The 22,654-nt window shown below is 49.3% G+C and overlaps 1 protein-coding gene across 1 annotated transcript in view; it reads right to left on the minus strand.

The window, feature by feature from the left end:
* The window catches only part of BRD4 (bromodomain containing 4), a 117,961-nt gene that overhangs the window by 40,958 nt on the left and 54,349 nt on the right, over nt 1-22,654 (minus strand). The window contains exons 9-12 of the mRNA XM_059872049.1: nt 19,648-19,857; nt 11,951-12,150; nt 4,323-4,621; nt 2,696-2,803 (exon numbers count right to left, since the gene is read on the minus strand). Of these exons, the coding sequence (XP_059728032.1) occupies nt 2,696-2,803; nt 4,323-4,621; nt 11,951-12,150; nt 19,648-19,857 (817 nt within the window). The remainder of the gene's footprint in view (nt 1-2,695; nt 2,804-4,322; nt 4,622-11,950; nt 12,151-19,647; nt 19,858-22,654) is intronic.

Here is a 22,654-nt window from a genome sequence, read left to right on the forward strand (position 1 = left end):
ATATTCCTTTTTTTATCTATAAAATCCCATTCCCTCCATATCTTTATCTATAAATTCCCTTTATCTATAAAATCCCATTCCCTCCATATTTTCATCCATAAAATTCCTTTTTTCTTCAATAAAACCCCATTCCTTCCATTTTTTCCCCTATAAAATCCCATCTCCTCCGTTTTCCCCCATAAAAATCCCATTTTTCCCCAATAAAATCCCGTTTTTCTCCCACAAAATCCCCACTTTCCCCAATAAAATCCCATTTCCCCCCACAAAATCCCATTTTCCCTAATAAAATCCCGTATTTCCCCCCATTAAACCCCATTTTCCCCAATAAATCCCCATTTTCTCCCCACAAAAATCCCATTTTCCCCTATAAACCCCCATTTTTCCCCTATAAATCCCCATTTTTCCCCCATTAAACTCCATTTTTCCCCTATAAAACCCCATTTTCCCCCACAAATTCCCATTTTTCCCTGTAAAACCCCATTTTCTCTCCATTAAACCCCAATTTCCCCAATAAAACCCCCTTTTCCCCCCACAAATTCCCATTTTCCCCTATAAAACCTATTTTTTTCCCCTATAAAACCCCATTTTTCCCCTATAAAACACAATTTTTCCCCTTTAAAACCCAATTTTTCCTCTATAAAACCCCATTTTCCCCCAAAAAATCCCATTATTCCCCCACTAAACCCCATTTTCCCCTATAAAATCCCATTTTTCCCCCATTAAATCCCACTTTCCCTTACAAAACACCATTTTCCCCCCATAAATCCCTATTTTCCCCTACAAATCCCCATTCCCCCCCCATAAATCCCCATTTCTCCCCATAAATCCCCATTTTTCCCCTACAAATCCCTATTTCCCCGCCACGAATTCCCATTTTTCCCCCACAAATTTCCATTTTCCCCTAATTCCCATTTTCCCCCATAAATCCCCATTTTCCCCTATAAAACCCCACTTTTCCCCTATAAAACCCCACTTTTCCCCCCCCACAAATCCCCATTTCCCCCACAAATCCCCATTTTCCCCTATAAATCCCCATTTTTCCCCCACAAATCCCCATTTTTCCCTATAAATCCCCATTTTTCCCCCACAAATCCCCATTTTTCCCTATAAATCCCCATTTCCCCCCATAAATCCCCATTTCCCCCCCACAAATCCCCATTTCCCCCCATAAATCCCCATTTCCCCCCACAAATCCCCATTTTTCCCCTACAAATCCCCATTTCCCCCCCCTTAAACCCCCATTCCCCCCCCCCAAATCCCCATTTTCCCCCATATATCCCCATTTTTCCCTATAATTTCCCATTTCCCCCCCAAAAATCCCCATTTCCCCCCCCAAATCCCCATTTCCCCCCATAAATCCCCATTTTCCCCCCTATAAATCCCCATTTTCCCCCCTATAAATCCCAATTTTCCCCCATAAATCCCCATTTCCCCCCTAAATCCCCATTTCCCCCCCCAAATCCCCATTTCCCCCCCCAAATCCCCATTTTTCCCCTATAAATCCCCATTTTCCCCTACAAATCCCCAATTTTTCCCCTATAAGTCCCCATTTCCCCCAATAAATCCCCATTTTCCCCTATCAATCCCCATTTTTCCTCTATAAATCCCCATTTCCCCCCATAAATCCCCATTTCCCTCTACAAATCCCCACTTTTCCCCTACAAATCCCCACTTTTCCCCTACAAATCCCCACTTTTCCCCTACAAATCCCCATTTTCCCCTATAAATCCCCATTCCCCCCCCATAAATCAGCATTATCCCCCCATAAATCCCCATTTCCCCCCCATAAATCCCCATTTTCCCCTACAAATCCCCATTTCCCCATATAAATCCCCATTTCCCCCCTATAAATCCCCATTTCTCCCTACAAATCCCCATTTTCCCCCCACAAATCCCCATTCCCCCCCCAAAAATCCCCATTTCTCCCCACAAATCCCCATTTTTCCCCATAAATCCCCATTTCCCCCCCACAAATCCCCATTTCCCCCCCACAAATCCCCATTTCCCCCCCACAAATCCCCATTTCCCCCATAAATCCCCATTCCCCCCCATAAATCCCCATTTTCCCCCTACAAATCCCCATTTCCCCCCATAAATCCCCATTTCCCCCCCCATAAATCCCCATTCCCCCCCCCAAATCCCCATTTCCCCCCCACAAATCCCCATTTTCCCCTATAAATCCCCATTTCCCCCTACAAATCCCCATTCCCCCCCTATAAATCCCCATTTTCCCCTACAAATCCCCATTTCCCCCCCACAAATTCCCATTTTCCCCCACTAAACCCCATTTCCCACCCATAAATTCCCTTTTCTGCCCCCAAATCCCCATTTTTCCCCTATAAATCCCCATTTTTCCCCTACAAATCCCCATTTCCCCCCCATAAATCCCCATTTTCCCCTATAAATCCCCATTTTTCCCCTACAAATCCCCATTTCCCCCCCATAAATCCCCATTTTCCCCTATAAATCCCCATTTTCCCCCTATAAATCCCCATTTCCCCCCTATAAATCCCCATTTCCCCCCCAAACTCCCACCCCCAGCCCCTCTCCCCCCTCGGGCGCTCGCTCCGGGTCGGGAACATTCCGGCAGCAGCGGGGTGGGGCGGGGGGGGGCGCAGGCGCCCCAAAGAAGAGCGGACGGCGAAGGCGGCGATGCAATCGAGTTTATTTCGGCGCGGGCTGGGCCGGGCCTAACCTGAGTCCGACTCGTCGCTGTCCGAGGAGCTCGACTCGCTGCTCGACTCCGACTCGGACGAGGAGAAGCCCTTGAGCTTGGAGGAGCCGGCCAGGACGTCGAGCTTCTCTGCGGGAACAACGGCAGCGCGTCAGCGGGGACGGCAACGGGAACCGGAACCCGACTGGGGTGGGCTAAACCCAACTGGGATGGGTTAAACCCGACTGGGATGGGATAAACCTGACTGGGATGGGTTAAACTCAACTGGGATGGGCTAAACTCAACTGGGATGGGATAAACCCGACTGGGATGGGTTAAACCTGACTGGGATGGGTTAAACCTGACTGGGATGGGCTAAACCACACTGGGATGGGATAAACCAAACTGGGATGGGTTAAACCCGACTGGGATGGGATAAACCCAACTGGGATGGGTTAAACCCGACTGGGATGGGCTAAACCCGACGGGGATGGGATAAACTCAACTGGGATGGGCAAAACCCAACTGGGATGGGCTAAACCTGACTGGGATGGGCTAAACCAAACTGGGATAGGCTAAACCCGACTGGGATGGGCTTAACCCAACTGGGATGGGCTTAACCTGACTGGGATGGGCTAAACTCGACTGGGATGGGCTAAACTCGACTGGGATGGGCTTAACCCAACTGGGATGGGCTAAACCTGACTGGGATGGGCTAAACTCGACTGGGATGGGCTAAACTCGACTGGGATGGGCTAAACCAAACTGGGATGGGCTTAACCCAACTGGGATGGGCTAAACTCGACTGGGATGGGCTAAACTCGACTGGGATGGGCTTAACCCAACTGGGATGGGCTAAACCCGACTGGGATGGGCTAAACCTGACTGGGATGGATTAAACCTGACTGGGATGGGCTAAACCCGACTGGGGAGTCTCAACTGGGTAATCCTAAACCCAACTGGGATGGGCTAAACCAAACTGGGATGGGCTAAACTCAACTGGGATGGGCTAAACCCAACTGGGATGGGCTAAACCCAACTGGGGCAGCCTGAGCACAACTGGGTGATCTTCAACCCAACTGCGTTATCCTAAACCCAACTGGTTGGTTTTAAACTCAACCAGTTCATTCTAAACCCAACTGGGATGGGCTAAACCAAACTGGGGAGTCTCAACTGGGTGATCCTAAACCCAGCTGGTTCCTCTCAACTGGTTGATCCTAAACCCAACTGGTTGATCCCAACTGGTTGATCCTAAACCCAAATGGTTCATCCCAAACCCAGCTGGTTGATCCCAAATGGTTGATCCTAAACCCAGCTGGTTCCTCTCAACTGGTTGATCCTAAACCCAACTGGTTCCTCTCAACTGGTTGATCCCAAACCCAGCTGGTTGATCCCAACTGGTTGATCCCAAACCCAACTGGTTGATCCCAAGCCCAGCTGGTTGATCCCAACTGCTTTGTTCCATAATTTAAAGTATTAAAACTTCAAAATAAAATCTTGAATTGTTACAACCAAACCGGACCAGCAGCGGCCGCCATTTTGAATCCCACCCGCCGCCATCTTGGCGAGGCCAAACCACCTCCAAAACCTCCCCAAGAACCCAACCCTGGCGACGGAACCCAGCGGGAAATTGGGCTGAAAACGCCCAAGTTTGGGGCTCTGGACGTACCTGGGGGTTTCCTCTTCTTGCGCAGGCAGGAGGTGACGTAGCGCTCGAGCTCGCGCAGCGTCGACGGCTTCAGCGTCTCGAAGTCGATCTCGATCTCGTCGGGGTTGGAGTTCTTGAGCGAGGGCTCGCGGGATTGGATGATGTGCACGACCCTGCCCAGCTTCTCGCCGGGCAGTTTGTTGATGTCCAGGCTCAGCTGGCGCTTCTCCTCGTAGGACATGGGCTTGCACTTCTCCTCCTCCTCCGACTCGTAGGCGGGCGCCGCTTTGCTGGGCTTCACCGGCGCCGGCTCCTTCTTGCTGCTCGCAGCAACAAAACATGGTGGTTTAGGCCTAAACCTGACCTAAACCCAGCCTAAACCCAGCCTAAACCAGCCCTAACCCACAGGACCTGGAGAACTTCACTGCCACCAGCTCCTTCTTGCTGCTCGCAGCAACAGAACATGGTGGTTTAGGCCTAAACCTGACCTAAACCCAGCCTAAACCCAGCCTAAACCAGCCCTAACCCACAGGACCTGGAGGACTTCACTGCCACCAGCTCCTTCTTGGTGCTCACAGCAACAAAACACGGTGGTTTAGGCCTAAACCTGACCTAAACCCGACCTAAATCCAACCTAAACCAGCCCTAACCCACAGGACCTGGAGAACTTCACCAGCGCTGGCTCCTTCTTGGTGCTCACAGCAACAAAACACGGTGGTTTAGGCCTAAACCTGACCTAAACCCAGCCTAAACCAGCCCTAACCCACAGGACCTGAAGGACTTCACTGCCACCAGCTCCTTCTTGCTGCTCACACCAACAGAACATGGTGGTTTAGGCCTAAACCTGACCTAAACCCAGCCTAAACCCAGCCTAAACCAGCCCTAACCCACAGGACCTGGAGAACTTCACTGCCATTGGCTCCTTCTTGGTGCTCACACCAACAGAACACGGTGGTTTAGGCCTAAACCTGACCTAAACCCAGCCTAAATCTGACTTAAACCAGCCCTAACCCACAGGACCTGGAGAACTTCACTGCCATCAGCTCCTTCTTGCTGCTCACAGCAACAAAACACGGTGGGGTTTAGGCCTAAACCTGACCTAAACCCGGCCTAAATCCAACCTAAACCAGCCCTAACCCACAGGATCTGGAGGACTTCACTGCCACCAGCTCCTTCTTGATGCAGGCGTGACCAAAACAGGGTGGTTTAGGCCTAAACCTGACCTAAACCCGGCCTAAATCCAACCTAAACCAGCCCTAACCCAAAGGATCTGGAGGACTTCACTGCCACGTGCTCCTTCTTGGTGCATGCATGACCAAAACACGGTGGTTTAGGCCTAAACCTGACCTAAACCCAGCCTAAATCCAACCTAAACCAGCCCTAACCCACAGGACCTGGAGGACTTCACTGCCACCAGCTCCTTCTTGGTGCTCACAGCAACAAAACACGGTGGTTTAGGCCTAAACCTGACCTAAACCCGACCTAAACCCAACCTAAACCAGCCCTAACCCACAGGACCTGGAGAACTTCACCAGCGCTGGCTCCTTCTTGGTGCTCACAGCAACAAAACACGGTGGTTTAGGCCTAAACCTGACCTAAACCCAGCCTAAACCAGCCCTAACCCACAGGATCTGGAGGACTTCACTGCCACCAGCTCCTTCTTGCTGCTCGCAGCAACAAAACACGGTGGGGTTTAGGCCTAAACCTGACCTAAACCCAGCCTAAATCCAACCTAAACCAGCCCTAATCCACAGGATCTGGAGAACTTCACTGCCATTGGCTCCTTCTTGGTGCTCACACCAACAGAACACGGTGGTTTAGGCCTAAACCTGACCTAAACCCAGCCTAAATCTGACTTAAGCCAGGCCTAATCCACAGGACCTGGAGGACTTCACTGCCATCAGCTCCTTCTTGCTGCTCACAGCAACAAAACACGGTGGTTTAGGCCTAAACCTGACCTAAACCCGGCCTAAATCCAACCTAAACCAGCCCTAACCCACAGGATCTGGAGAACTTCACTGCCACCAGCTCCTTCTTGATGCAGGCGTGACCAAAACACGGTGGTTTAGGCCTAAATCTGGTCTAAACCCAGCCTAAATCCGACCTAAGCCAGCTCTAACCCACAGGACCTTGAGGACTTCACTGCCACCAGCTCCTTCTTGCTGCTCACACCAACAAAACACGGTGGTTTGGGCCTAAACCTGACCTAAACCCAGCCTAAACTGGGTCTAAACCCAGCCTAAACCTGCCCTAACCCACAGGACCTGAAGGACTTCACTGCCATTGGATCCTTCTAGGTGCATGCGTGACCAAAACACGGTGGTTTAGGCCTAAACCTGACCTAAACCCAGCCTAAATCCAACCTAAACCAGCCCTAACCCAAAGGACCTGAAGGACTTCACTGCCACCAGCTCCTTCTTGCGGCTCATGCACACAGAAAATGGTGGTTTGGGCCTAGACCCAGCCTAAACCCAGCCTAAACCAGCCCTAACCCACAGGACCTGGAGAACTTCACTGCCACCAGCTCCTTCTTGCTGCTCACAGCAACAGAACACGGTGGTTTAGGCCTAAACCTGACCTAAACCCAGCCTAAATCTGACCTAAACCAGCCCTAACCCACAGGACCTGGAGGACTTCACCGCCATCGGCTCCTTCTTGCTGCTCACACCAACAAAACACGGTGGTTTAGGCCTAAACCTGACCTAAACCTCATCTAAACCCAGCCTAAACCAGCCCTAACCCAAAGGACCTGAAGGACTTCACTGCCACGTGCTCCTTCTTGGTGCATGCATGACCAAAACATGGTGGTTTAGGCCTAAACCCGACCTAAACCCAGCCTAAATCCAACCTAAACCAGCCCTAACCCACAGGATCTGGAGGACTTCACTGCCACCAGCTCCTTCTTGGGGCAGGCGTGACCAAAACATGGTGGTTTAGGCCTAAACCCGACCTAAACCCAGACTAAATCCAACCTAAACCAGCCCTAATCTACAGGACCTGGAGGACTTCACTGCCATCTACTCCTTCTCGCTGCTCACACCAACAAAACACGGTGGTTCAGGCCTAAACCTGACCTAAACCTAGACTAAACCTGGTCTAAACCCAGCCTAAACCTGCCCTAACCCACAGGACCTGGAGGACTTCACTGCCACCGGCTCATTCTTGGTGCTCACACCAACAAAACACGGTGGTTTAGGCCTAAACCTGACCTAAACCTCATCTAAACCAGCCCTAACCCACAGGACCTGGAGAACTTCACTGCCACCAGCTCCTTCTTGCTGCTCGCAGCAACAAAACACGGTGGTTTAGGCCTAAACCTGACCTAAACCCAGCCTAAACCTGGTCTAAACCCAGCCTAAACCAGCCCTAACCCACAGGACCTGGAGGACTTCACTGCCATTGGCTCCTTCTTGGTGCATGCATGACCAAAACATGGTGGTTTAGGCCTAAACCTGACCTAAACCCAGCCTAAATCCAACCTAACCAGCCCTAACCCACAGGATCTGGAGAACTTCACTGCCACCAGCTCCTTCTTGTGGCTCATGCACACAGAAAATGGTGGTTTAGGCCTAGACCCAGCCTAAACCCAACCTAACCTGCCCTAACCCACAGGATCTGGAGGACTTCACTGCCACCAGCTCCTTCTTGGTGCAGGAGTGACCAAAACAGGGTGGTTTAGGCCTAAACCCAGCCTATACCTGGTCTAAACCCAGCCTAAATCCAACCTAAACCAGCCCTAACCCACAGGACCTGGAGGACTTCACTGCCACCAGCTCCTTCTTGGTGCAGGAGTGACCAAAACAGGGTGGTTTAGGCCTAAACCCAGCCTATACCTGGTCTAAACCCAGCCTAAATCCAACCTAAACCAGCCCTAACCCACAGGACCTGGAGGACTTCACTGCCATCTACTCCTTCTCGCTGCTCACAGCAACAAAACATGGTGGTTCAGGCCTAAACCTGACCTAAACCTAGACTAAACCTGGTCTAAACCCAACCTAAACCTGCCCTAACCCACAGGACCTGGAGGACTTCACTGCCATTGGCTCCTTCTTGCTGCTCACAGCAACAAAAATTGGTGGTTTGGGCCTAAACCCAACGTAAACCCAGCCTAGACCCAGTCTAAGTCTGACCTAAACCTGCCCTAACCCACAGGACCTGGAGAACTTCACTGCCACCAGCTCCTTCTTGGTGCTCGCAGCAACAGAACACGGTGGTTTAGGCCTAAACCTGACCTAAACCTGGTCTAAACCCAGCCTAAACCAGCCCTAACCCAAAGAATCTGGAGGACTTCACTGCCATCGGCTCCTTCTTGCTGCTCACACCAACAAAACAGGGTGGTTTAGGCCTAAACCTGACCTAAACCTAGACTAAACCTGACCTAAACCAGCCCTAACCCACAGGACCTGGAGAACTTCACTGCCACCAGCTCCTTCTTGCTGCTCACGCCAACAAAACGCGGTGGTTTGGGCCTAAACCTGACCTAAACCCAGCCTAAACTGGGTCTAAACCCAGCCTAAACCAGCCCTAACCCACAGGACCTGGAGAACTTCACTGCCACCAGCTCCTTCTTGCGGCTCACACCAACAAAATGCGGTGGTTGAGGTGACTTTGTTGGTTGTGGCTTTGAGGTGAAGCTCAGGTGGGAGCTGGGGTGGAAAGCTGAGCCTAAAATGTGTGGTGATCCCAAGGTGAGCCCAAGATTGTCTTGGCCAAGCTCCACCTGCTCTGGACACCCAGAACTGAGCTCAAGCTTCTCTTGGACACCCAAAGCTGAGCTTAATTTACTCCTGGACACCCAAAACTGAGCTCAAGCCATTCAGAAACCAAAAGCTGAGCTTAATTTGCCCCTGGACACCCAAAGCTGAGCTCAGGCTGGTTTGGGACACCCAAAGCTGAGCTTAACTTGCTCCTGGGCTCCCAAAGCTGAGCTCAGGCTGGTTTGGGACACCCAAAGCTGAGCTTAACTTGCTCCTGGACACCCAAAACTGAGCTCAGGCTGGTTTGGGACACCCAAAGCTGAGCTTAATTTGCTCCTGCACACCCAGAACTGAGCTCAGGCTGGTTTGGGACACCCAAAGCTGAGCTTAATTTGCTCCTGGACAGCCAAAACTGAACTCAGACCATTCAGAAACCCAAAGCTGAGCTTAATTTGCTCCTGCACACCAAAAACTGAGCTCAGGCTGGTTTGGGACACCCAAAGCTGAGCTTAATTTGCTCCTGGACACCCAAAACTGAGCTCAGGCTGGTTTGGGACACCCAAAGCTGAGCTTAACTTGCTCCTGGACACCCAAAACTGAGCTCAGGCTGGTTTGGGACACCCAAAGCTGAGCTTAATTCACTCGTGGACACCCAGAACTGAGCTCAGGCTGGTTTGGGACACCCAAAGCTGAGCTTAATTTACTCCTGGACACCCAAAGCTGAGCTCAAACCATTCAGAAACCCAAAGCTGAGCTTAATTTGCTCCTGCACAGCCAAAACTGAGCTCAGACTGGTTTGGGACACCCAAAGCTGAGCTTAATTTGCTCCTGGACACCCAAAACTGAGCTCAAACCATTCAGAAACCCAAAGCTGAGCTTAACTTGCTCCTGGGCACCCAAAACTGAGCTCAGGCTGGTTTGGGGCACACAAAGCTGAGCTTAACTTGCTCCTGGACACCCAAAACTGAGCTCAGGCTGGTTTGGGACACCCAAAGCTGAGCTTAATTTACTCCTGGACAGCCAGAACTGAGCTCAGGCTGGTTTGGGACACCCAAAGCTGAGCTTAATTTACTCCTGGACACCCAAAACTGAGCTCAAACCACTCAGAAACCCAAAGCTGAGCTTATTTTGATCCTGGACACCCAGAACTGAGCTCAGGCTGGTTTGGGACACCCAAAGCTGAGCTTAACTTGCTTCTGCACACCCAAAACTGAGCTCAGGCTGGTTTGGGACACCCAAAGCTGAGCTTAATTTGCTCCTGGAAATCCAGAACTGAGCTCAAACCATTCAGAAACCCAAAGCTGAGCTTAATTTGCTCCTGCACACCCAAAACTGAGCTCAGCCTGGTTTGGGACACCCAAAGCTGAGCTTAACTTGCTCCTGCACACCCAAAACTGAGCTCAGGCTGGTTTGGGACACCCAAAGCTGAGCTTAACTTGCTCCTGGAAATCCAGAACTGAGCTCAAACCACTCAGAAACCAAAAGCTGAGCTTAACTTGCTCCTGCACACCCAGAACTGAGCTCAGGCTGGTTTGGGACACCCAAAGCTGAGCTTAACTTGCTCCTGGACACCCAGAACTGAGCTCAGGCTGGTTTGGGACACCCAAAGCTGAGCTTAACTTGCTCCTGGACACCCAAAACTGAGCTCAGGCTAGTTTGGGACACCCAAAGCTGAGCTTAACTTGCTCCTGGACACCCAAAACTGAGCTCAGGCTGGTTTGGGACACCCAAAGCTGAGCTTAACTTGCTCCTGCACACCCAAAACTGAGCTCAGGCTGGTTTGGGACACCCAAAGCTGAGCTTAATTCACTCGTGGACACCCAGAACTGAGCTCAGGCTGGTTTGGGACACCCAAAGCTGAGCTTAATTTACTCCTGGACACCCAAAACTGAGCTCAAACCATTCAGAAACCCAAAGCTGAGCTTAATTTGCTCCTGCACAGCCAAAACTGAGCTCAGACTGGTTTGGGACACCCAAAGCTGAGCTTAATTTGCTCCTGGACACCCAAAACTGAGCTCAAACCATTCAGAAACCCAAAGCTGAGCTTAACTTGCTCCTGGGCACCCAAAACTGAGCTCAGGCTGGTTTGGGACACCCAAAGCTGAGCTTAACTTGCTCCTGGACACCCAGAACTGAGCTCAGGCTGGTTTGGGACACCCAAAGCTGAGCTTAACTTGCTCCTGGGCTCCCAAAGCTGAGCTCAGGCTGGTTTGGGACACCCAAAGCTGAGCTTAACTTGCTCCTGGACACCCAAAACTGAGCTCAGGCTGGTTTGGGACACCCAAAGCTGAGCTTAATTTGCTCCTGCACACCCAGAACTGAGCTCAGGCTGGTTTGGGACACCCAAAGCTGAGCTTAATTTGCTCCTGGACAGCCAAAACTGAACTCAGACCATTCAGAAACCCAAAGCTGAGCTTAATTTGCTCCTGCACACCAAAAACTGAGCTCAGGCTGGTTTGGGACACCCAAAGCTGAGCTTAATTTGCTCCTGGACACCCAAAACTGAGCTCAGGCTGGTTTGGGACACCCAAAGCTGAGCTTAACTTGCTCCTGCACACCCAGAACTGAGCTCAGGCTGGTTTGGGACACCCAAAGCTGAGCTTAATTTACTCGTGGACACCCAAAACTGAGCTCAGGCTGGTTTGGGGCACACAAAGCTGAGCTTAATTTGCTCCTGGACACCCAAAACTGAGCTCAGGCTAGTTTGGGACACCCAAAGCTGAGCTTAATTTGCTCCTGGGCACCCAAAGCCCAGCTCCACCTGCCCAGCCAGGTGTCCCCAGGAGCACGGAGAAGAACCAGCCCCAAAGCCTGAGCTGAGCTCAAGCCTGGGCTCAACCCCACCCATCACCCATCACCACGAGGTCCCTCGTTAATGAACCCTGGGGTAATTACCTTAATTAGCACCGGGGGATCCCCAAACTGCCCCAGGGAATTGTGGGAAGGGCCCACCTGGAGGCGCTGCTGTTGCTGTTGCTCTTCTTGGCCTTCTTGGGCGGCGGCTCCTTGGCCTTGCTCTTCTTGGCGTCCTCCAGCTCCTCCTTCTTTTTGTGCTTCTCCTTCTTCTTCTCCTTCTTGTCCTTCTCCTTCTTCTTTGGTTTGTTCTGCTGGGGCTGGGACAGCGCCGCCAGCTGCTCGTGCACGGCCTTGAGCTGCGGGAACGGGGCGGTTGGCAGCTCGGGAAGTTCTCCAGAAGGTCAGGTCCCACCTGGGACCGAGCCCAAGGTTCTCAGCCAGAGCAGGGTCCTTGGTCACCTCCAAGGTCATTGATTGCGACCTGGGATGGACCAACCCCCACCTGGAGACCTCCAGGGACATCAAACCCAACCCAGGACTGACCCCACCTGGTCACTGAGTGTCACCTCCAATGGCTCCATGGAGACATCCAAGGTCATCAAACCCAACCCATGACTGATCCCACCTGGTCAAGGTCACCTCCAACCATTCCATGGACACCTCCAGGGTCACCAAACCCAACCCATGACTGACCACACCTGGTCAAGGTCACCTCCAACCATCCCATGGAGACATCTAAGGTCATCAAACCCAACACAGGACTGACCACACCTGGTCACTGAGTGTCACCTCCAACCATTCCATGGAGACCTCCAGGGACATCAAACCCAACCCAGGACTGACCCCACCTGGTCACTGAGTGTCACCTCCAATGGCTCCATGGAGACCTCCAAGGTCATCAGATCCTACCTTGGACTGACCCCAACCTTCTCAGCCAGCCCAGTGTCCAGTTCTTCCATGGACACCTCCAGGGTCACCAAATCTGACCTCTGATTGACCCCACCAGGTCACTGAGTGTCACCTCCAAGGGTTTAGTGGACACCTCCAGGGTCATCAAACCCAACCCATGACCCCACCCCGCCGCTGAGTGTCACCTTCAATGGTTCCATGGACACCTCCAAGGTCATTGACTGCAATCTGGGATTGACCAACCCCACCTGGAGACCTCCAGGGTCATCAAACCCAACCCATGACTGACCCCACCTGGTCACTGTCACCTCCAACCATTCCATGGACACCTCCAGGGTCACCAAACCCAACCCATGGCTGACCCCACCTGGTCACTGTCACCTCCAACCATTCCATGGACACCTCCAAGGTCACCAAACCCAACCCAGGACTGACCCCACCTGGTCACTGTCACCTCCAACCATTCCATGGACACCTCCAAGGTCACCAAACCCAAGCCATGACTGACCCCACCTGGTCACTGTCACCTCCAGTGGTTCCATGGACACCTCCAGGGTCATCAAACCCAACCCAGGACTGACCCCACCTGGTCAAGGTCACCTCCAACCATTCCATGGAGACCTCCAGGGACATCAAACCCAACCCAGGACTGACCCCACCTGGTCACCGTCACCTCCAACCATTCCATGGACACCTCCAGGGTCACCAAACCCAACCCATGACTGACCCCACCTGGTCACTGTCACCTCCAACCGTTCCATGGACACCTCCAAAGCCATCGAATGCAACCTGGGATGGACCAACCCCAACCTGGAGACCTCCAAGGTCATCAAACCCAACCCATGACTGACCACACCTGGTCACTGTCACCTCCAACCATTCCATGGACACCTCCAGGGTCATAAATCTGACCTCTGACCCCACTGGGTCACTGAGTGTCACCTCCAACCATCCCAAGGTCACCTCCAAGGTCACCAAACCCAAGCCATGACTGACCCCACCTGGTCACCATCACCTCCAACCATTCCATGGACACCTCCAAGGTCACCAAACCCAACCCATGACTGACCCCACCTGGTCACTGTCACCTCCAGTGGTTCCATGGACACCTCCAAGGTCACCAAACCCAAGCCATGACTGATCCCACCTGGTCACTGTCACCTCCAATGGCTCCATGGAGACATCCAAGGTCACCAAACCCAAGCCATGACTGACCCCACCTGGTCACCATCACCTCCAACCATTCCATGGACACCTCCAAGGTCACCAAACCCAACCCATGACTGACCCCACCTGGTCACTGTCACCTCCAGTGGTTCCATGGACACCTCCAAGGTCACCAAACCCAACCCATGACTGATCCCACCTGGTCAAGGTCACCTCCAGTGGTTCCATGGACACCTCCAGGGTCATAAATCTGACCCCACCTGGTCCCTGAGTTCAGGGTGAACAAACCCAACGATTTTGGGTCAACCCAACATTTCCAGGCCGACCAACTCATCGATTTTAGGTCAACGAACCCAAAGAATTTGGGCCAACCAAAGTTGGGTCATCCCAACCCTTGTCGGTTTTCTGGTCAACAAAACGGATTTTTTTTCTGGTCAACCCATGGATTTTGGGTCAAAGAACCCAAAGATTTTGGGTCAAACCAATGATTTTGGGTCACCCAACCCAATCGATGATTTTAGGTCAACAAATTCGACAATTTTGGGTCAACTGAAGCATTTTGGGTCAACCAACCCAATGGTTTGAGACAACCCAACGCAACTCTACGTCAACACACCCAAGAGTTTTGGGGTAACACACCCAAGAGTTTTGGGGTAACAAACCCAACAATTTTGGGTCAAACCCAACAATTTTGGGTCAAACCCAACAGTTTTGGGTCAAACCCAACAATTTTGGGTCAAATCCAACAGTTTTGGGTCAAACTCAACAATTTTGGGTCAAACTCAACAATTTTCGGTCAAACCCAAAAATTTCGGGTCAAAACCAACAATTTTGGGTCAAACCCAACAATATTGGATCAAACTCAACAATTTTGGGTCAAACTCAACAGTTTTGGGTCAAAACCAACAACTTTGGGTCAAACTCAACAATTCTGGGACTAACCCAACAGTTTTGGGTCAAACCCAACAATTTTGGGTCAAACCCAACAGTTTTGGGTCAAACCCAACAGTTTTGGGTCAAACTGAACAATTTTGGGTCAAACACAACAGTTTTGGGTCAAACCCAACAATTTTGGGTCAAACTCAACAATTCTGGGTCAAACCCAACAATTTTGGGTCAAACCCAACAATTTTAGGTCAAACTCAACAATTTTGGGTCAAACCCAACAGTCTTGGGTCAGACTCAAAAGTTTTGGGTCAAACCCAACAATTTTGGGTCAAACCCAACAGTTTTGGGTCAAACCCAACAGTTTTGGGTCAAACTGAACAGTTTTGGGTCAAACTCAACAATTCTGGGTCAAACTCAACAATTTTGGGTCAAACCCAACAATTTTGGGTCAAACCAAACAGTCTTGGGTCAAACTTAACAGTCTTGGGTCAAACCCAACAATTTTGGGTCAAACCCAACAATTTTGGGTCAAACTTAACAGTCTTGGGTCAAACTCAAGAATTTTGGGTAAAACCCAACAATTCTGGATCAAAACCAACAACTTTGGGACAAACACAACAATCTTGGGTCAAACCCAACAGTCTTGGATCAAACACAACAATTTTGGGTCAAACTCAACAATTCTGGGTCAAACTCAACAATTTTGGGTCAAATTCAACAGTTTTGGGTCAAACCCAACAATTTTGGGTCAAAACCAACAATTTTGGGTCAAACCCAACAACTTTGGGTCAAACCCAACAGTTTTGGGTCAAACCCAACAGTTTTGGGTAAAACCCAACAATTCTGGGTCAAACCCAACAATTTTGGGTCAAACTCAACAATTCTGGGTCAAACCCAACAATTTTGGGTCAAACCCAACAATTCTGGGTCAAACCCAACAATTTTGGGTCAAACCCAACAATTTTGGGTCAAACCCAACAGTTTTGGGTCAAACCCAACAGTTTTGGGTCAAACCCAACAATTCTGGGTCAAACCCAACAGTTTCGGGTCAAACTCAACAGTTTTGGGTCAAACCCAACAATTTTGGGTCAAACCCAACAATTCTGGGTCAAACCCAACTGTTTCGGGTCAAACCCAACAATTCTGGGTCAAACCCAACAGTTTCGGGTCAAACTCAACAATTTTGGGTCAAACCCAACAATTTTGGGTCAATCCCAACAATTTTGGGTCAAACCCAACAGTTTCGGGTCAAAACCAACAATTTTGGGTCAAACCCAACAATTCTGGGTCAAACCGAAAAATTCTGGGTCAAACCCAACAGTCTTGGGTCAAACCCAACAATTTTGGGTCAGACTCAACAGTTTTGGGTCAAACCCAACAATTTTGGGTCAGACTCAACAATTTTGGGTCAAACCCAACAATTTTGGGTCAAACCCAAAAACTTTGGGTCAAACCCAACAGTTCTGGGTCAAACCCAACAATTTTGGGTCAAACCCAACAGTTTCGGGTCAAACCCAACAGTTTTGGGTCAAAACAACAACTTTGGGTCAAACCCAACAATTTTGGGTCAGACTCAACAATTCTGGGTCAAATCCAACAATTCTGGGTCAAAACCAACAACTTTGGGTCAAACTCAACAGTTTTGGGTCAAACCCAACGATTTTGAGTCAAACCCAACAACTTTGGGACAAACCCAACAATTTTGGGTCAAACCCAAGAGTTTTGGGTCAAACTCAACAAATCTGGGTCAAACCCAACAATTTTGGGTCAAACCCAAGAGTTTTGGGTCAAACTCAACAAATCTGGGTCAAACCCAACAATTTTGGGTCAAACCCAACAACTTTGGGTCAAACCCAACAGTTTTAGGTCAAACCCAACAATTTTGGGTCAAAACCAACAACTTTGGGTCAAACTCAAAAATTTTGGTTCAAACCCAACAGTTTTGGGTCAAACCCAACAGTTTTGGGTCAAACTCGACAATTCTGGGTCAAACCCAACAACTTTGGGTCAAAACCAACAATTTTGGGTCAAACCCAACAATTCTGGGTCAAACCCAACAGTTTTGGGTCAAACTCAACAATTTTGGGTCAAACCCAACAGTTTTGGGTCAAACTCAACAATTTTGGGTCAAACTCAACAGTTTCGGGTCAAACTCAACAATTCTGGGTCAAACCCAACAGTTTTGGGTCAAACTCAACAATTTTGGGTCTAACCCAACGATTTTAAGTCAAACCCAACAATTTTGGGTCAAACTCAACAGTTTTGGGTCAAACCCAACAGTTTTGGGTCAAAACCAACAACTCTGGGTCAAACCCAACAACTTTGGGTCCAACTCAACAGTTTTGGGTCAAACCCAACAACTTTGGGTCAAACCCAACAATTCTAGGCCAACAAATTCAAAAACTTTTGAGTCAACCCAACGATTCTGGGTGAACAAACCCAAAAATTTAGGTCAACAAACCCGACGGTTTTGGGCCGACAAACCCAACGATTCTGGGTCAACAAACCCAACGATTCTGGGTCGACAAACCCAACGATTTTGGGTCGACAAACCCAACGGCTTTGAGTCAACAAACCCAACGATTCTGGGTCAACAAAACCAACGATTCTGGGTCAACAAACCCAACGATTCTGGGTCTACAAACCCAACGATTTTGGGTCAATAAACCCAACAATTCTGGGTCAACAAACCCAACTATTCTGGTCAACAAACCCAACGATTTTGGGTCTACAGACCCAACGATTCTGGGCCAACAAACCCAACGATTCTGGGCCAACAAACCCAACGATTCTGGCTCAACAAACCCAACGATTTTGGCTCAACAAACCCAACGATTTTGGGCCAACAAACCCAACAATTCTGGGTCAACAAACCCAACGATTCTGGGTTGAAAACCCAACGATTCTGGGTCAACAAACCCAACGATTCTGGGTCAACAAACCCAACGATTCTGGGTCGACAAACCCAACGATTCTGGGTCAACAAACCCAACGATTCTGGGTCTACAAACCCAACGATTTTGGGTCTACAAACCCAACGATTCTGGCTCAACAAACCCAACGATTTTGGCTCAACAAACCCAACAATTCTGGGTCAACAAACCCAACGATTCTGGCTCAACAAACCCAACGATCCTGGGTCTACAAACCCAACGATTTTGAATTGACAAACCCAACGATTCTGGGTCGACAAACCCAACGATTTCGAATTGACAAACCCAACGGTTTTGGGTCAACAAACCCAACGATTTTGGGTCTACAAACCCAACGACTTTGGGTCAACAAACCCAACGATTTTGGGTCAACAAACCCAACAATTCTGGGTCAACAAACCCAACGATTTTGGGTCTACAAACCCAACGATTTTGGCTCAACAAACCCAACGATTCTGGGTCTACAAACCCAACGATTCTGGGCCAACAAACCCAACGATTTTGAATTGACAAACCCAACGACTCTGGGTCTACAAACCCAACGGTTTTGGGTCAACAAACCCAACGATTCTGGGCCAACAAACCCAACGATTTTGGCTCAACAAACCCAACGATTTTGGCTCAACAAACCCAACGATTTTGGGTCAACAAACCCAACAATTCTGGGTCAACAAACCCAACGATTTTGGGTCTACAAACCCAACGATTTTGGCTCAACAAACCCAACGATTCTGGGTCTACAAACCCAACGATTCTGGGCCAACAAACCCAACGATTTTGAATTGACAAACCCAACGACTCTGGGTCTACAAACCCAACGGTTTTGGGTCAACAAACCCAACGATTCTGGGCCAACAAACCCAACGATTTTGGGTCAACAAACCCAACGATTCTGGGTCAACAAACCCAACGATTCTGGGTCAACAAACCCAACGATTCTGAGTCAACAAACCCAACGATTTTGGCTCAACAAACCCAACGATTTTGGGCCAACAAACCCAACGATTTTGGGTCAACAAACCCAACGATTTTGGGTCAACAAACCCAACAATTCTGGGTCAACAAACCCAACGATTCTGGCTCAACAAACCAAACGATTCTGGGCCAACAAACCCAACGATTCTGAGTCAACAAACCCAATGATTTTGGCTCTACAAACCCAACGATTTTGGGTCGACAAACCCAACGATTTTGGTCAACAAACCCAACGGTTTTGGGTCAACAAACCCAACGATTCTGGGTCAACAAACCCAATGATTTTGGGTCTACAAACCCAACGATTCTGGGTCAACAAACCCAACGATTCTGGGTCAGCAAACCCAACGATTCTGGGCCAACAAACCCAACGATTCTGGGTCTACAAACCCAACGATTTTGGCTCAACAAACCCAACGATTTTGGGCCAACAAACCCAACGATTTTGGGTCAACAAACCCAACGATTTTGGGTCAACAAACCCAACGATTTTGGGTCAACAAACCCAACGATTCTGAGTCAACAAACCCAACAATTCTGGGTTGAAAACCCAACGATTCTGGCTCAACAAACCCAACGATTCTGAGTCAACAAACCCAACGATTTTGACTCGACAAACCCAACGATTTTGGGTCGACAAACCCAACGGTTTTGGGTCAACAAACCCAACGATTCTGGGTTGAAAACCCAATGATTTTGGGTCTACAAACCCAACGATTCTGGGTCTACAAACCCAACGATTCTGGGTCAACAAACCCAACGATTCTGGGTCAACAAACCCAACGATTCTGGGTCAACAAACCCAACGATTCTGAGTCAACAAACCCAACGATTCTGGGTCGACAAACCCAATGATTTCTGCTCAACAAGTTCCACAATTTCATTGCCTGGGGAGCTGACGGTCACGGGACAACCACGACCTCCAGCCGTGACCCCAAGACCACCCAACCCCACCGGAAGGACCCCTGGGCCACCCCGTACCTGCTCCTGGAGCTCGGCCAAGCGCTGCGCCCGCTCCTCCTCGGAGTCGTCGGAGGAGCTGTCGCTGTCGGAGGAGCTGTCGCTGCTGCTGTCGCTGGACGAGGGCGGGGCCACCTTGGTGGGGGGCGGGACCACCACGGGGGACGAGGCGGGGATCACCGGCTCCTCCGGCTCGTCCGGCATCTTGGCGAAGCGCATCTCGAACACGTCCTGCAAGAACACAACCGGCCCGAGGTGACCAAAGGGGGGCTCCAAAGGAGGGGCAGGTCCTACAAGGATTGGTGGGTTCTACACCAAAGGTCAACACCTGGACCTGGGGTGGGGGGAGGGACCCTGGAATCCTGGGAGTCCCTTGGAATTCTGGATTTAGGGGAAAATCGATGGGATTGACTCCATTTCTCATTTAAAAGCTGCATTTTCCAAGTTCTCGAGATCTTCTTGGATCATCTTTGGTTGACTCCAAAATTTTCAAGGTCATTTCCAACCTTAACCCCACCATGGATTCCCACTGGAGATCTCAACCATCTCCAAGGTGGTTTTGGGGGGAAAATTCAGAAGTTTTTCCCAATTTCTCATTTAAAAGTTGCATTTTCCAAGTTCTCGAGATTTTCTTGGACCATCTTTGGTTGACCCCATGATTTTCGAGGTCATTTCCAGCCTCGATTCCACCACGGATTCACACTGGAGGTCTCAACCATCTCAAGGTGGTTTTGAGGAAAAAATTCAGAAGTTTTTCCCAATTTCTCATTTAAAAGCTGCATTTTCCAAGTTCTTGAGATCTTTTTGGACCATCTTTGGTTGACCCCATGATTTTTGAGGTCATTTCCAACCCTGATCCCACCATGGATTCCCCCTGGAGATCTCAACCATCTCAAGGAGGTTTTGGGGGGAAAATTCAGAGGATTTCCCAATTTCTCATTTAAAAGTTGCATTTTCCAAGTTCTCGAGATCTTCTTGGACCATCTTTGGTTGACTCCAAAATTTTCGAGGTCATTTCCAACCTTAACCCCACCATGGATTCCCACTGGAGATCTCAACCATCTCCAAGGAGGTTTTGGGGGAAAATTCAGAGGATTTCCCCAATTTCTCATTTAAAAGTTGCATTTTCCAAGTTCTCGAGATCTTCTTGGACCATCTTTGGTTGACTCCAACATTTTCAAGGTCATTTCCAACCTTAACCCCACCATGGATTCCCCCTGGAGATCTCAACCATCTCCAAGGAGGTTTTGAGGAAAAAATTCAGAGGATTTCCCCAATTTCTCATTCAAAAGTTGCATTTTCCAAGTTCTCGAGATCTTCTTGGACCATCTTTGGTTGACCCCATGATTTCTGAGGTCATTTCCAACCCTGATCCCACCATGGATTCCCACTGGAGATCTCAACCATCTCCAAGGAGGTTTTGAGGGAAAAATTCAGAGAATTTCCCCAATTTCTCATTTAAAAGTTGCATTTTCCAAGTTCTCGAGATCTTCTTGGACCATCTTTGGTTGACCCCATGATTTCTGAGGTCATTTCCAACCCTGATCCCACCATGGATTCCCCCTGGAGATCTCAACCATCTCCAAGGTGGTTTTGGGGGGAAAAATCAGAGAATTTCCCCAATTTCTCATTTAAAAGTTGCATTTTCCAAGTTCTCGAGATCTTCTTGGACCATCTTTGGTTGACTCCAAAATTTTCGAGGTCATTTCCAACCCTGATCCCACCATGGATTCCCCCTGGAGATCTCAACCATCTCAAGGAGGTTTTGGGGGGAAAATTCAGAGGATTTCCCAATTTCTCATTTAAAAGTTGCATTTTCCAAGTTCTCGAGATCTTCTTGGACCATCTTTGGTTGACTCCAAAATTTTCGAGGTCATTTCCAACCTTAACCCCACCATGGATTCCCACTGGAGATCTCAACCATCTCCAAGGAGGTTTTGGGGGAAAATTCAGAGGATTTCCCCAATTTCTCATTTAAAAGTTGCATTTTCCAAGTTCTCGAGATCTTCTTGGACCATCTTTGGTTGACTCCAACATTTTCAAGGTCATTTCCAACCTTAACCCCACCATGGATTCCCCCTGGAGATCTCAACCATCTCCAAGGAGGTTTTGAGGGAAAAATTCAGAGAATTTCCCCAATTTCTCATTTAAAAGTTGCATTTTCCAAGTTCTCGAGATCTTCTTGGACCATCTTTGGTTGACCCCATGATTTCTGAGGTCATTTCCAACCCTGATCCCACCATGGATTCCCCCTGGAGATCTCAACCATCTCCAAGGTGGTTTTGGGGGGAAAAATCAGAGAATTTCCCCAATTTCTCATTTAAAAGTTGCATTTTCCAAGTTCTCGAGATCTTCTTGGACCATCTTTGGTTGACTCCAAAATTTTCGAGGTCATTTCCAACCCTGATCCCACCATGGATTCCCACTGGAGATCTCAACCATCTCCAAGGAGGTTTTGAGGGAAAAATTCAGAGGATTTCCCCAATTTCTCATTCAAAAGTTGCATTTTCCAAGTTCTCGAGATCTTCTTGGACCATCTTTGGTTGACTCCAAAATTTTGAGGTCATTTCCAACCTTAACCCCACCATGGATTCCCCCTGGAGATCTCAACCATCTCCAAGGTGGTTTTGGGGGGAAAATTCAGAAGTTTTTCCCAATTTCTCATTTAAAAGTTGCATTTTCCAAGTTCTCGAGATCTTCTTGGATCATCTTTGGTTGACCCCATGATTTCTGAGGTCATTTCCAACCCTGATCCCACCATGGATTCCCCCTGGAGATCTCAACCATCTCCAAGGTGGTTTTGAGGAAAAAATCAGAGAATTTCCCCAATTTCTCATTTAAAAGTTGCATTTTCCAAGTTCTCGAGATCTTCTTGGATCATCTTTGGTTGACTCCATGATTTTCGAGGTCATTTCCAACCTTAACTCCACCACCCATGGATTCCCCCTGGAGGTCTCAACCATCTCCAAGGAGGTTTTGTGGGGAAAATTCTGATGTTTTTCCCAATTCCTCATTAAAGCTGCATTTT

The sequence above is a fragment of the Haemorhous mexicanus genome, chromosome 34 (genome assembly GCF_027477595.1).
Source record: "Haemorhous mexicanus isolate bHaeMex1 chromosome 34, bHaeMex1.pri, whole genome shotgun sequence".
Taxonomy (NCBI): domain Eukaryota; kingdom Metazoa; phylum Chordata; class Aves; order Passeriformes; family Fringillidae; genus Haemorhous; species Haemorhous mexicanus.